This window comes from Parasteatoda tepidariorum, chromosome X1 (genome assembly GCF_043381705.1).
Source record: "Parasteatoda tepidariorum isolate YZ-2023 chromosome X1, CAS_Ptep_4.0, whole genome shotgun sequence".
NCBI classification, from domain to species: Eukaryota; Metazoa; Arthropoda; class Arachnida; order Araneae; family Theridiidae; genus Parasteatoda; species Parasteatoda tepidariorum.
This window is the reverse complement of record NC_092214.1, coordinates 27,080,600-27,094,262: the sequence shown is the minus strand read 5'-3', so window position 1 is coordinate 27,094,262 and position 13,663 is coordinate 27,080,600. Positions and strand designations below refer to the sequence as shown.

At 29.9% G+C, this 13,663-nt stretch overlaps 1 protein-coding gene across 3 annotated transcripts in view; it reads left to right on the top strand.

Moving 5' to 3' along the window:
- The window catches only part of LOC107440328 (Rab3 interacting molecule), a 154,380-nt gene that overhangs the window by 115,143 nt on the left and 25,574 nt on the right, over window positions 1-13,663 (top strand). For all 3 annotated transcript variants that reach the window (XM_021145414.3, XM_071187356.1, XM_021145415.3), the window contains 6 exons: window positions 3,458-3,677; window positions 5,404-5,527; window positions 6,965-7,041; window positions 9,986-10,125; window positions 12,268-12,428; window positions 13,165-13,324. In XM_021145414.3, coding sequence (XP_021001073.1) covers window positions 3,458-3,677; window positions 5,404-5,527; window positions 6,965-7,041; window positions 9,986-10,125; window positions 12,268-12,428; window positions 13,165-13,324 — 882 coding nt within the window. The remainder of the gene's footprint in view (window positions 1-3,457; window positions 3,678-5,403; window positions 5,528-6,964; window positions 7,042-9,985; window positions 10,126-12,267; window positions 12,429-13,164; window positions 13,325-13,663) is intronic.

The following is a 13,663-nucleotide window of genomic DNA, read 5'->3' as shown; positions in this document are numbered from 1 at the left end:
TTGTTCCTGGAAGTATATATATATAGTAGCGTGTCACTTTGCAAAGTTGATTAAGGTGCATCCCTCTGAAACTTCAACAACTTAACAGAGAGCCAACTAATGAGAACAAAACAGAAATATTAAGAAAGTTATATACAAATACATATTTACAGGGTATAACTCTCTTTTGACCCGACCTGGTATTATTTGTATTTGTCTTTCTCAATATATACAATGGCGTACAAAAGTCTCCTGCCAGTACAGATTAATAACTTCATTCAGCTTTAGACTGCTTATGCATAGAAAGATACACAAATCTTTTAAGAGATGCGTTAAAAACTGCTCTGTATTAAAAGACAAATACTTTTCTTTTTTTATTGTAATCAATTTAAAATAACGATACAGTGGCTGGAGACTTGTGCACGCCACTGTATGTTTCGTTATCATTAGTTCCAGCTCTAGTGCACACTGAAATGGGGTTATTTCAGTAGAAAACATCTCATATATTAGGATTCCAGCACTTTTTTTTCTAAAAAAACATTAAGTTTTGATCCAATCATGAGTGCTAAGTTGTAGGATTTGTCCCGAAAAATCTCTTCGGACTTTTTTCAATTTGTTGCAATCTTCAATTTTCTAGAATCTTAAATTAATAAATCTTGATTTAATAAGTATCATCTGCGCTTTTTTATTTATTACGATGGATGGCCTTCGAACATGAGAAGCTAGATCTTTTGCAGATTATTAGTACCTTCATAAATTTTATTGTGTTTGTTAAATGAACATAAATAATGATTTGAAACAAGGAAGCTATCAGATACAATGCGTTAATTTATTTAATGATATTTTGATACGGGTACGCGAAAGCAAAACCTTAAAATAACGCATGCTGGTAGATAAGGATTTATTTTTATTATTACTAAATAAAGAATAGATTTCATCGTTTTGGTTTTAGATATAATATTTTTTTTCCATTTTGCTTTTCAAGAAGAAAACATACAATTCATTTTTATTATTAATTTCAAACGCTCTTATAAATCAAATTTAATACAATTATGTCTTCTTTTTATATTTAAAGATTTCAGTTTAACTAAAAATATATCCCAATAGCAAAAACATACTTCTAAAATTCGGAATGATGTTAATATTTTAATGCACAAAATTTTTGCAAGTATTAAATTTCTGTTTAAAATCAAGCATTTAAAATTAATTTAAAATATAAATATTTTTAAAATATAAATGCACTTAAATGCACTTGCTGCAGTATTGATATGGACTAAGCGATCCAATATTTTATCGTTTTGTAAACTCAAATGTTTCCCAATAAACAAACCATTTTGGAATTATTAACATTAAATATTTAAACTTAATCTTCTAAAAATATTGTTTTATTCGACATGTTTTAAAAAGTTTGCATCTGAAATATATCTTTCTTTCAAGAATTACACTGTAAAACATAAAACAAATATCGTTGAGTATGATGTTTCATAAGCAATAATATTTTTTCACATTCTTAACAGTTTAAGAAACTTCAAACACAGGCGAATTTTGAGCAAAAAATAAGAAATTTGATCCACTCTCTCCCCGTATCACTTTATAATCTTAAATAATTAATTTAGATCTACTTTATTAGTGATAAAAGCATTACAAGTCGAAGATGATTAAATGAAACTGGAATAACATTAACCCTCAACTTTGTTCAAAATAACCAATAAAATGCGCAAGTGTGTGGGGGTTTTGATCACTTTTAAAGGGGATTTTAGAATGATTTAAGACAAAATTCTGTTGTTTCTGCTGCGTTATGTAAAGAAATAAGTTTCGATGTTTGAAGCTTTTAATTTTGCGGCAGTTATTATTTTGCAAAACATAAAAAGATATCGGTTTATTGAAACTAATTGGTGGTAGTATAACTTAAATCATAGTTTTAAGAATCATCCTCCAAACGTAAAATTAATGAATTTCAAACAAAAAAGAAAGCAAAATATGTGAATGATTTTCACATGGTGATTGAGAAACCATTGGGTTACTTTTCGAAGACACTTTTATGATTTGAAATAACATTTGCTATCCAGTAATAAACTGTTTTCATAATTGCAAAGTTTGTAATAGTTCTTCATTTTAACCATAAATATTTGATCAAATCTTGCCTAACTCTTGTTATATTCAAATGAAAATCATGCAAAAATATTAAAAACAAACCTATAAGTTATAGTATAAAACGATAGTTTTTTATTTTTACTTTATTTTTTATAATCTTATATTTTTTTGTTTTCTTTTACGATTGAAAAGTTACTTCATCATGTTCAGTCTTGTACAAAAATGCAAGACTTGAGAATAGTCTTTTTCGTACTTAATGATTTTAATCTAAAATAATTACTCCAAATTGACGTTTTTCTTTTTTTAAAAAAAGAACCTTTAATAGGTTTACTTAATACTTTAAATATTTGTCCATGTTTCAATTCAGTCTTTTATCTGAGCTTAACCCTCTGAGTATTAAACTCAGATTTTTCCAAACATGGAAATCGTTTTTTTCCTCTTATATTAAAAACCCGGTTTTCTGTTGTTGTTCTATGGGAAAATAGTGAGTAGCAAGATAATTTCTGTCCAATTTTTCCTAGGAGCTCAATGTTTAACGGGTGTTTGTCACAACTGTCACTAAACCTAATAAAGCTTATAGAGGAATATTTAAAAATGGAACCATTCATCAAACTTCTAACTATAACTTTATAAGACCCACTGTGAGAATTTTCATTCTAAAATTATTGCAAAATAACCAGCAGCAATCTGTCCGATTAACCGTAAAGTTTATGGTAAAGAACATTTTCTACCTTTACGTATTTGAAACTGTTTGCAACTAGTATGGTTATAAAACCATAAATACAAACTATGCGGTTTTTTAACCATTTACAACTAGCATAGTTTCAAATCCGTAAAAAATTTTTTACTGGATATTGGAACTGGGTTTTTCGATAGGTAATGGGCAATGGAGAGTGCAGAACACTGGCAATTCTTCTTGTCTTGAAGAGAAAGGAGGAAATATTGTGGTGTCAATGTTACGACTCAAACTCTCGATCCTCTCAGCTACAATATGCAAGCAATATGCAATATGCAAAGAACTAAGGGGCTTCAATAGGTGGCTATTGTTGATGATGTAAAATTCTGGTTGTTTAACAGTATTAGGGGAAAGCAATTAATAAAGGATTTTATCACAGTCATTATCTTAATTACCATCTTATTTATGGTTGTTTGATCGTTTTGTTTCTCACAGTTAACAGCTTGATTACCATGTTATTTATTGTTCTATGACTGTTTTGTTTGAATGTATTAAAATGCTAATGAAATAAATTGTTAAACCCTTTTTTCGAGAAATTTCTAACCGTGTATCATATGAAAATTTAAGGATCAGAACTTCGTGTGTTTTATTAAAGGAAGTTTTCTATTCATTTTTGAAAGAATAAATTTATTCATTTTTTATTTTCAGCACCCAGTGTCTTGGCGATATTCTAAAGATGGTTATAGACTTATAGGACATATGATCCTTAAAAAACCATGTAAGGAGAATATGGATACTTCTTCAGGAGCAGCTATGCTTGGCCTTAGGATAGTTGGAGGGAAAATACTTGAGTCTGGTCAAATGGGTGCTATTGTAGAAAAAGTTGTTCCTGGAAGTATTGCTGACACTCTAGGACGCATCAAAATAGGTATATAATATGTATTATTTTTTATAGCCATTATAATATTTGGTGTTATTGAATCAAAATGTATTTTAGGTTTCTCGGTCACCGCGATTTCTTCTTGCGTTGTTTCCCCACAATGTTCCCTTCCATTTCCTAATTGACAACTATGCTTTTTTCTTACTCTTTAAACTGTTCTGTTTTCATCATTTGCTTGTTTCTAAAAATTTGATTCCATGTTTGAGTGCTCAAAATATTTCTATTTTATCCCATATGAAATATATTTAGCAAATAAAGTTTCTTCAATTTAAATTAAATTTTTTTATCAAACGAACTAATTATTTAATCCCATTTTTTTGATTAACCTGATTAACCGGTTCTTATTAGGTAATAAACGATAGTCGTTCACAATAACCAAATGTGCCAGTTAAACTGGTTAATTTGTGAGTCTGCGTTGAATAAACTGGTTAAAATAAATAATTACTTCAAGTTTAAATACCATTGCCTGGTATACACTTATCAATACACTATTATTTACTTCACAGATGTTTTATTAAAGTTAAAAGTCGTTACCCGGTATTTTCTACGGTGATGCTCTTTTTAGATAAAAAAAATTACACACTGGTATACTTAAACGTTGCTAGGTCAGGAACTAGATGCAAGGGAGATTTTTCGGTTATTTTTAACAATAACCAAGGATTAGTAATAATACCCAATTACGTTAGTTGAAAATTAATATATTGATAATTTACCACATTAAACAGCAAATAATTAATATTTACCAAACTTCATTGGTAAATATTAATAAGGACCGGTTACTATGAATAATATTCATATTTCTCAGTTATTATTAATAACAACCTTAATTTATTACTTTGACCGTTGCGTATTTTGCCATGACTGTTATTAAGAAATGATAAGAATTGAAAATTTAATGACTATTCCCACTGGAAATCCATCAGAATATTTTCTCAACCCAAGAAACGTAACGCATGATCATATGTTGATTAAAGAAAACGAGGCCAGGCATCCCAAACATATCAAAGTGTAGGAAAATTTAAAAAAGGGAACTGGAAAAAATTGAAATGGCTAAACATCGGTTACTTAATGTCATACATATATACTATGTTTTTTTCCCACCAGGTCAGCATCATTTTATCTACTATCACAATATAATATCGTAATTAGCTGATTACATCAGAGCTGCCATTGACTCATTTACCCTTTTAATGTTGTTGGTGTCGTCAGCATAAAAGTAGAGGGAGTGCTATTGTTCTTTTTTCCAGTGGCGCCTTCTGTGCCTAAGAATTCGACTTCTGCCACAGCTATACGTCACACCCGTTTATGGCCTGGATCAATTCATGCATGCATTCATTCATCCACAGTTCGTAATTTTGACCTGAACCAGAAAATGATCAATCTCCAATTCAGTACCCACTGAGATGAATTTTTTTCATGGGGAAGTGGAGGACTTTGTGACCCGACAGATTTAACGTGCATCAGTTACCATTTACTGCATGGCCAGTCTTCGGCCGAATGGATTCGAACTCCCGTTCTCACGAATGTGAGTCCAGCGTCCTACCAACCAGGCTATCCCAGCCCACTCTTTTAATACTAATATTTAATATTTTTACATTGTCAAAATATTACTTACAATTGAAAAGGCTTTAAAAATTTTGTGGCACAATTAAGATAATAAAATGAAACTAACCGAAATATTTTATCTGAAAATGTATTTTTTATTTCTATAAAGGTGATGAAGTCTTAGAGTGGAATGGACGAAATTTGCAGAATAAATCTTATGAAGAAGTATTTGAAATTATTGCAGAATCTCGCCAAGAACCTCAAATAGAACTTATAGTTAATCGTCCAATGAGGTAATGAAAATTTTAATTTTTTTAACTCATGGTAAATATTACGTAATGCAGGAATAACATTATATCAAGATTTTTTTTAAAAAAAACATCGACGTTTAGAGATTATTTTATTCCTGCTAATTCTAATAGAAATTATATGAAATTTTATTTCTTCAAGCAAATAGAATTATTTGTGTATAAAACGCTTACATTTGAAACTAAGTTTTAAAAAAAATTTTTTTTATCAATAACTTTCACCATGAAGAATGTCTTGGCATAGGCTTGTTGAGAAGGTCAAGGCCCATCCTGGGCTGTCGTGCCAAAGAGAAGAAGAAGAAGACTTTTACTATATTAAAAAAAGCTTTCAGCTTTCAATTATTCAATTTTCCCTCCACCGCAGCACACCCAGCCGCCCTGAGTTTTCTCTTTCAGTACGTAAAAAAAATATTAAACTTTTGTCATCAAATGAATTTTAAATTTATCTGAAATTCATAATTTAGCCGACAGTTGTTATTTATAACAAAGCAAATTGATATTTGTTATTAGGAAAAAAAGCTTAGTTTTCTAAAAAAGAAAAAAACTAATTTGTGATCTAATTTTTAACTATTTTAAAACGAACTTCAACGCTGTACATACACATCACCCAACAATAGCCAAGTCCTTAACCCGCTTTTCAGGGCTCTATGCCATATAGTTTTTACCACGTGTCATGCGTCGTGGACAGCTCCTGAGCTGGTACCCCTTTCCCCAAACTTCCTCACCACAGCCTAGCCTCTCAAGCGCGACAGATTTAACGTGCACCATGCTGCGTAAACACACCGGTTGTTTTGACGGCTGTCAGTATCGAACTCGCCACACCCACCTCTTCTACCAGTGGGGTGAGTGACACATTTACGGACTGGGCCACCGGATTCAACAAATCAGAAATTAAAAAAAAAATTAATAACCTTTAAAAATATTTAAATAATGTGTTCGTTCTAAAGCCCAGGTAATTCTTCACGGTAAGTAGTTAATATAATTTGAATTATTGCTTTGCTTCAAGTGCTAGGCAATTTAACTATGACTTTTTCTTTTAACTTGGCGAAAACGCTATGAAGAATATTGTTATGTGGCATTTTGTGAATTTAGGTACATCCGCTTTTAAAACAGCACGAAGCTGTTTACAAAACATCTCTTCTTTGTAAAAGCTGTCTTATTTAATGTCTTGACTGAAAAAAAAATGTTTCGTGCATACAGCTAACTGTAATATGTTTTTAAGCTTAGACTTTTGAGCATTTTTGGTTCTTTCGTAGTCTTTTGTTTTCCTACCTATTTTAGTAAACTTACATGAGTAAGGAAGTCTGAAGCATTTTTCATTGATCTAATTAGTCATCTGGTGCGAGAATTGTCCTGCAATCATTGTTAATTGGTTTATTGAAAGCGTGTTTATTAATAATTGTTTTTCTTATTTCCTTCCAGAGATCTAAGAATAGATAGGGACCAGTCATTAAGGCGCCACACACACATAGGTGCTTCATCCTCTATGGCCGATAGAGGTAAGTTTTGTATTAGTTTATTATTTATTTTTAATATTAGTTTATTATAATAGTTTATTATTTATTAATTTATTCTTTTGTTTACAATTCCAAATAAATGTAAATCTGATTGTATATTTTTTTAATCCATCTTGCTTTAACAAAAGTGCAATTTTCTTATAAAATTCTCAAGAATATCAGTTTATACAGTGTGACCCTAAATTCACGCGTGAAGTAATTTTGCTAGAAAGTGCATATGGTTTTCAGCTAAATTTTTTAATTAATTCAAAAAGTTCACAGGGGTAGAATTATGTATGGAACAGCTGATCAGATTGTAAGAATGGGCATTCATGGTCACGTGCACGCACTTTTAAAAACAATTTTAGTGAACGTTCTGTGTAAATGTGATTGAATTGCTTTCATACTGTACTCAATTTCATCGTTCAAAAAGTTCATCATAAATATTTGTTGTCTAAACCTTAGACTTCACAAAACGTACCGAAAAAGAATATCCAACAGCATAAAACCCTATGATCTGAACATCTAACTCTGACCAACAAAGCAGGAAATTTCTAGACTAAGAAATGACTTAATTTGTATCAAAATACTACTCAACAGTAATTTAAGTTAATTTTCAGAGCTGTTCTCTATTGTTATTACCCTGAACTATGAGCTGTTTTTTTTATTCATTGGCAACATTTTATAGCACAAATGGTACAAAGCTAATATCTTGCCTGAATTTAGAGACACTCTTTACTTGTGAAAATTATTAAATGAAATATTAGCTTGGGCCTAAAATAAGATCAAATATGGATTGCCAAAGATGACTATTACCAGAATAATACGTCGATAAATCTCCAAAAAATTATTTCTACTTGACATTCTATAGACTTTCGAAAGCAGAAGTTATTATTTGAACTGTTGTTGGATTCATATTATTGGATAACGCGTTCACGGATGACACGGAAGATGTATACGTTCACGGATGTTCTAAGTGAGATACGTTGACGGATGTTCTAAGTGAGGAGACCTTCTCTAAATTTTTTATTATTATCATCAAACTGCTGTTTTCTTGTGTTTTCCTATATAAATGAAACCAAAAAAAAATCGCTGTTAATGCATTGCATTATGTATATTTACTTTTACCATTCGTATCTCTTCTCTCAGGCATCAAGGTTTTTTGGCATTCAAGTCACGGGTCTGTTCTCAAAAACCCCAGCAAAAGACCATACTGATTTTACAGGTGCTAAAAAATACAGTAAACATATGTTAATAGACTTTAAATATGTATATATCGTTCGAAGAACTATTGAGTAAAGTAATAGTATTTTTCCTTCTTAAAATTATTAAATACCTAAATATTAATATTACTTCTTATTTAAATATTTTTTTCATCATCCATCAAAATTTTAACTTAAACCAGTATGGCAATTATATATAAACTTAAAGCAACCGCAAAAAGTTAAAAATTACCACAAAAAAAATTACATTTAAGTTAAGAACTTTTTTCTGCATTTTTTGCGTACTAACTGAGTGTAAAAAATAATGTATTAACCATGCAAATGTTATTACCATATATACTTGACTTTTTTTGAGCTTTCGTGCAGCGAAAGAAAAATAAAAGAATTTTATTTTCTTTCTTTCTTTATTTATTTATCCATTTGCTATACAATGAGAAATATTAAAATATAGTATGTCCATGGAAAATAGCTGAAATGCTTATGAATTCGCATTCAATCGGACTGAGGAAATTCGGACTTTTTAAACTTTATTTTTTACTTCCATTGCTTTTGATTTTTTTCGAATCTATAGATTGCATAAATCAGATTTTCTTTCTATGAGATTATATGGAATGAAACTCTTTACAATGTGGCATGAAAATTTTTAATGTCTTGATGTTTTATTTTTTCACAGCATCAAAAGTTTATCTTCTCTATTTTTTAAAAAAAAATCTTGTAAAGCTTAGAAATACAAGCACAAATATACGATTCTTGAGCTATATTTTTGAAAATATGATTATCTCTAAGGTTTGATAAACTCATAATACGAATTAGATGTCTAGCTTCTGGGATATCAATGGAACGAGGTTGAAAAATAGGATTTCATAGAAAATGTAATTGTAGTTTCAAATTGCTATGCACTACATGTAACACAACTTTGCAACACCTTCAAGAGTCTGAAATTTGCAAAATTATCTACATTGAAAGTTTTTAAAAAGTAGCAAAAAGTCGTAGATTTTTAAGCGTTAACAAGTTTAAAAGCAAAATAGATTTTTAATATTTTTTTAAAATTTTATAAGCTGAGTTCTTATGTTTATGTTTTCGTTTTGAACTACGTTAGGGGCTTTTCCAAACTCCTTTTTGAAAATATTAAAACCGTTAAACAATGTGACTGTTGTCAAAGATTAAATATAGTTTTGAATCAAATTTCTAATGCAAATTTTTTTTAATAAATTTGTCTGATATTTTTCTCTTTTCTCGTCTCGCAATAATCCTCTGAGAAATTACTTATATTAACAGATTTATACACAACTGTATCCTTTCTTGCTTCCGTGTCTTATTTATCTAACTACAAACAACAGACTACGTAAAAACAATCAATAAAAATAGTCTGAGAATAAATAGTTCTGAGAGTATATCTCAAAGCATTTGGCTATTAATTTTTCAGACGGCAAAAAATATAAATCTTTGGAAATTCTGATAATTTTTTGTCACTTATTTGATGAAAAAAAAAAGTTCATTGCAATATTAAACAAAGCAAAATGTAGTATTATGCTGTTGTTAGTAAAAGTTCTGTATTTTAAATTTAAAATAAATAAAAATATTTCTTACTTTGAAAGTGAGACAGTTCTTAACGTTAAAACATTTCTTAAATTTTGAGTGCTGCGGGTGCACGAATTTTTAAAAATCTCAATTATGTAAATGTTAAATTTTTTGTTTTAAAACTTTTTTTTCCTCTTTCTTAGAATGGCTCGCATCTTTAGATCCTCGAAAGCAGATGAGCCTTCAAGAGGATAGGCGACCAAGTGTCTTGATTACGTCCCCAACATCTCCAGAAAGTATTCCACTAAGACCTCACCTTTCTTCCGTTGGTGGAAGGATACTGGTAACATTTTAAACATTATCGTTTATTACTCAACAGATCTTAAAATTTTTGCTATTAATCTAAAAACAGTTTTTAATTCTGGATAAAAAGAAAAAAAAGATGGCCCGATATTCTATAGTGGCAGCTAAGTTCATAACAGTCATAAATATGCAGGCCATAAAGACGAGTATTCCATAGTTCCAAGTTCCATAAAGACGGCTATTAAAATATCTTTTTTAAAATCCTTTAAAAACCGGAAACAAAAAAGCATGCGCATTGCGAGTCCCAAACTAATATTTAAGCGAAGAGGGAAGCAAAAACTGTATCGAAATCTGACAAATCACATTATAGGAAGGCGAATGTTATAAACAGCAAGACTGAACAGCGATGGCTTCGGGGATAGAGCTTTCGCTTTCCAATGAGGTGAACCGGGTTCGAATCCCAGCAATGGCTGGTCGATACGTATTCTGCAGCGGCTTGCACCGACCACAGTGCTGACGGGAAATATCCTCAGTAGTAGACGGACCATGGGTTAGAGTCCAAATTGTCGTCAGACTAACCATGGGAGGTTCTCGTGATCTTCCTCTCCGTGTAACGTAAATGCGGGCTAATTCCATCAAAAAGTTCACCACGAAGGCAAATTTCTCCCAATACTTGATCCACGAGTTCCCTTGTCTTCTGGATTGTTTAAAATTACAAGGCTACGGAGTTGAACATTGGTATTTGTAAACCCAAATTTGGCTCGGATGTGTTCAACGACGGTTATGAAATAAAATAAAAAACAGCAAGACAAGTTTGATTGCTGGAGGAAACAGTGAGGAGTTGAAAGGCGATTGTTAAAAACACCTTCAAGTTTCAACCTTCGATTAAATTTCCTTTTGATTTTAATTACATCTGTCTTCCTGTTCTTGATTTGTCAGATTTCGTTGGTATTTTTGTTTTTTACCGGTTAAAATATTAATTTACAACATCTAAAGTGTATTTAATTTAATAAAAGTTTTTAAATACGCATTAGACGGTAATTTTTACGGAACACCTTTATAAATAAATGTTAGGCTATGTTTCATCTATATCTATCCAGCATCCTCTTGCTGATTGTAAAAAAGATGCGAAATGTAAAAAGTCAAGTGCTGAGAAAAAAGTATGGTCAAAACTACTAGACTATGGTATAATTTAAGTTTAAAGTTTAAGCTACAAAGAAAGTTTATGTTTTATTAAATTTTAAGTTATGATATCATTTTCTGGTTCTATAGGAACACCGTGAAGTACGGTAAATTTTACCATAGCGCTCAGGTAAAGACATTTGTTAAAATTACCAATACATTTTTTTTTATATCAGGCACTTTGATAGTAGATTTGGTAAATTTAAAAATAACCTATTAAGTAGCAACTTTGGTAAATTTACTAATCATTATATGACACCCTTCATCACTTGAGAGATCCACACGTTTTCCCGTTGCGCCAGTAAGTATAATTTCAGTGACAACAATCTTTATTTTCATGAATAAATAAAAAGATAAAAAGCATTTTACTTTTCAGCATTTATTTTTACAAAGTTTGTGGATAGAAATACTTTGATTTTGAAAACCGAAATTTCTATTACCACAGCTAGCAAAAAAATATCAAATAAATTTTAAAAATTCCGAAAGTTTTGATACAAATTTACAAAATTCATATATTTTTCCCTTTTCTTTAATCAGAAATGTCCTTACTATGTACAAATACTTTTCTTGACAGTATTTTGTTCTCAGTGCGGTTTTTCGAAAACTAAAAGCGTCTGTGATTTTCTTTTACTTGAAAAGACACTCCACCATTGCATTCCTTAGGCAGATGCAAAAATTTAAAACAATTTATTAATTTTCTTCAAAGTGGGAAGATTTCATCAATATGGCAATTTTTCATTTAAAGATTAATAATTCTTTAAATAATAAAAATATTTATTTGGTTTATAATCCCATCAATTCTTTTTAGAAAGGCAGTACACAAAGGTTAAAATTCAAGTTTTAAGGCGCTTAAGCAGCCTTTTTATTTTCCTTCAGTCAAAGGACTTTAAATATTTCTAATAGTAAAACAGTTTAACAGTAAAAAAGTTTAAATATTTCTAAAACCATACAATAAAACATACTGTATTAAATATATTACAATAATTAATTCTTTTTTAAGGTGAAGAATGAAAATGTTTCAAACTCTATAGAGATGAAACTGTGGTATGATGTACGTCGTTTACAGTTAGTAGTGGAGATCTTAAGCGCTAACTTACAAAAAGGACCACATTCTAGAAAAAGAAACGCATATTTAAAATTATATCTACTGCCAGACAAAAGGTATGTTTCATTCTTTTAAAATCTGTTACCATTTCGGTTTTACCTTCTGAAACCTAATATATTAGATCAATGGTTTTATATTTTTTTCGGCTACGAAACCCTAAATAATCAACCTTCTTTCGATGAAACCCCGACTTCTTAAATAAAGTTTATTAACATAAATATAAACGTTATAACCTATAGATGACTATTTTTAAAATATTTAATTAAACGAGTGAAGATTTTTCCTTGTTTTACCATTTATAATTTAAAACTAGGTTTTTATATCCGACAGTTAAATTTGTAGTCCTTGTGCTCTGTCACGTCTAATTATGAATTTGTCTATGGTGTATAAATGTAGATCAGCTGAAAATGAATAAAATAATCCGAATTATGGTTTACTTCGAAAGGAAAACTTAAAAGAACTGCTATAAACGTTTAAAATGTTTATTAGAGTGTCATATTTACTTATTTTATTCTAATTTAGTTAGTTTATTTTGATTTGAAAATCTCGATAGGAAAATACTAATGTATTATTTCATAAATGCTTGTTCTTTTCATAAGTTGTTCAATATATTATTATACGTATCTTATACTCTCTTATACGTATATATATATTTATATATATACAATAAAAAGTTAACCAAAAACTGTAAAAAGTTTTTAGTAACTTTCTCTGTTTATAAAAATATCTTACAGTATAAAATAAGTTTAAATTTAAAAGTCTATAATCTTATTGTATACTTATTTTTTATAGAGAGAAAAGACGTTCCAGAACAGTTTTAGATTCTCTTTGTCCAAAATGGAATCAAACATTTATTTTTCCTAGTTTAAGAAGAACAGAACTGCAGTCTCGGACATTACATATTATATGTTGGGATTACGATGAAATTGGGGACAACGACTTCATTGGAGAAGTAAGACAATTTTATTTTCTAATAAACAACATGCACAATAGAGTGACCCCCCAAAAAATTGACACTAATGAAAACTTATTAATCTTTTTGTCTAATGATTCAATGATTTTTAAGACACATATAATAAATAAAAACACACATTGTTAAATTAACTACTTGCACTGTCGAGAATTCTCAGATGCATTTACCAAAACAGTTCACTGCACTTACTGCGAGGCATTAAGTGTTAGATAATAAATAAAAATCGAAATTCTATTTCTGAGATATGAATCACAGGCGTCCTTTTTCTTTTTTGTGATAACTGCCTTACGACCTGTACAGCACGTCCTTTGATATATA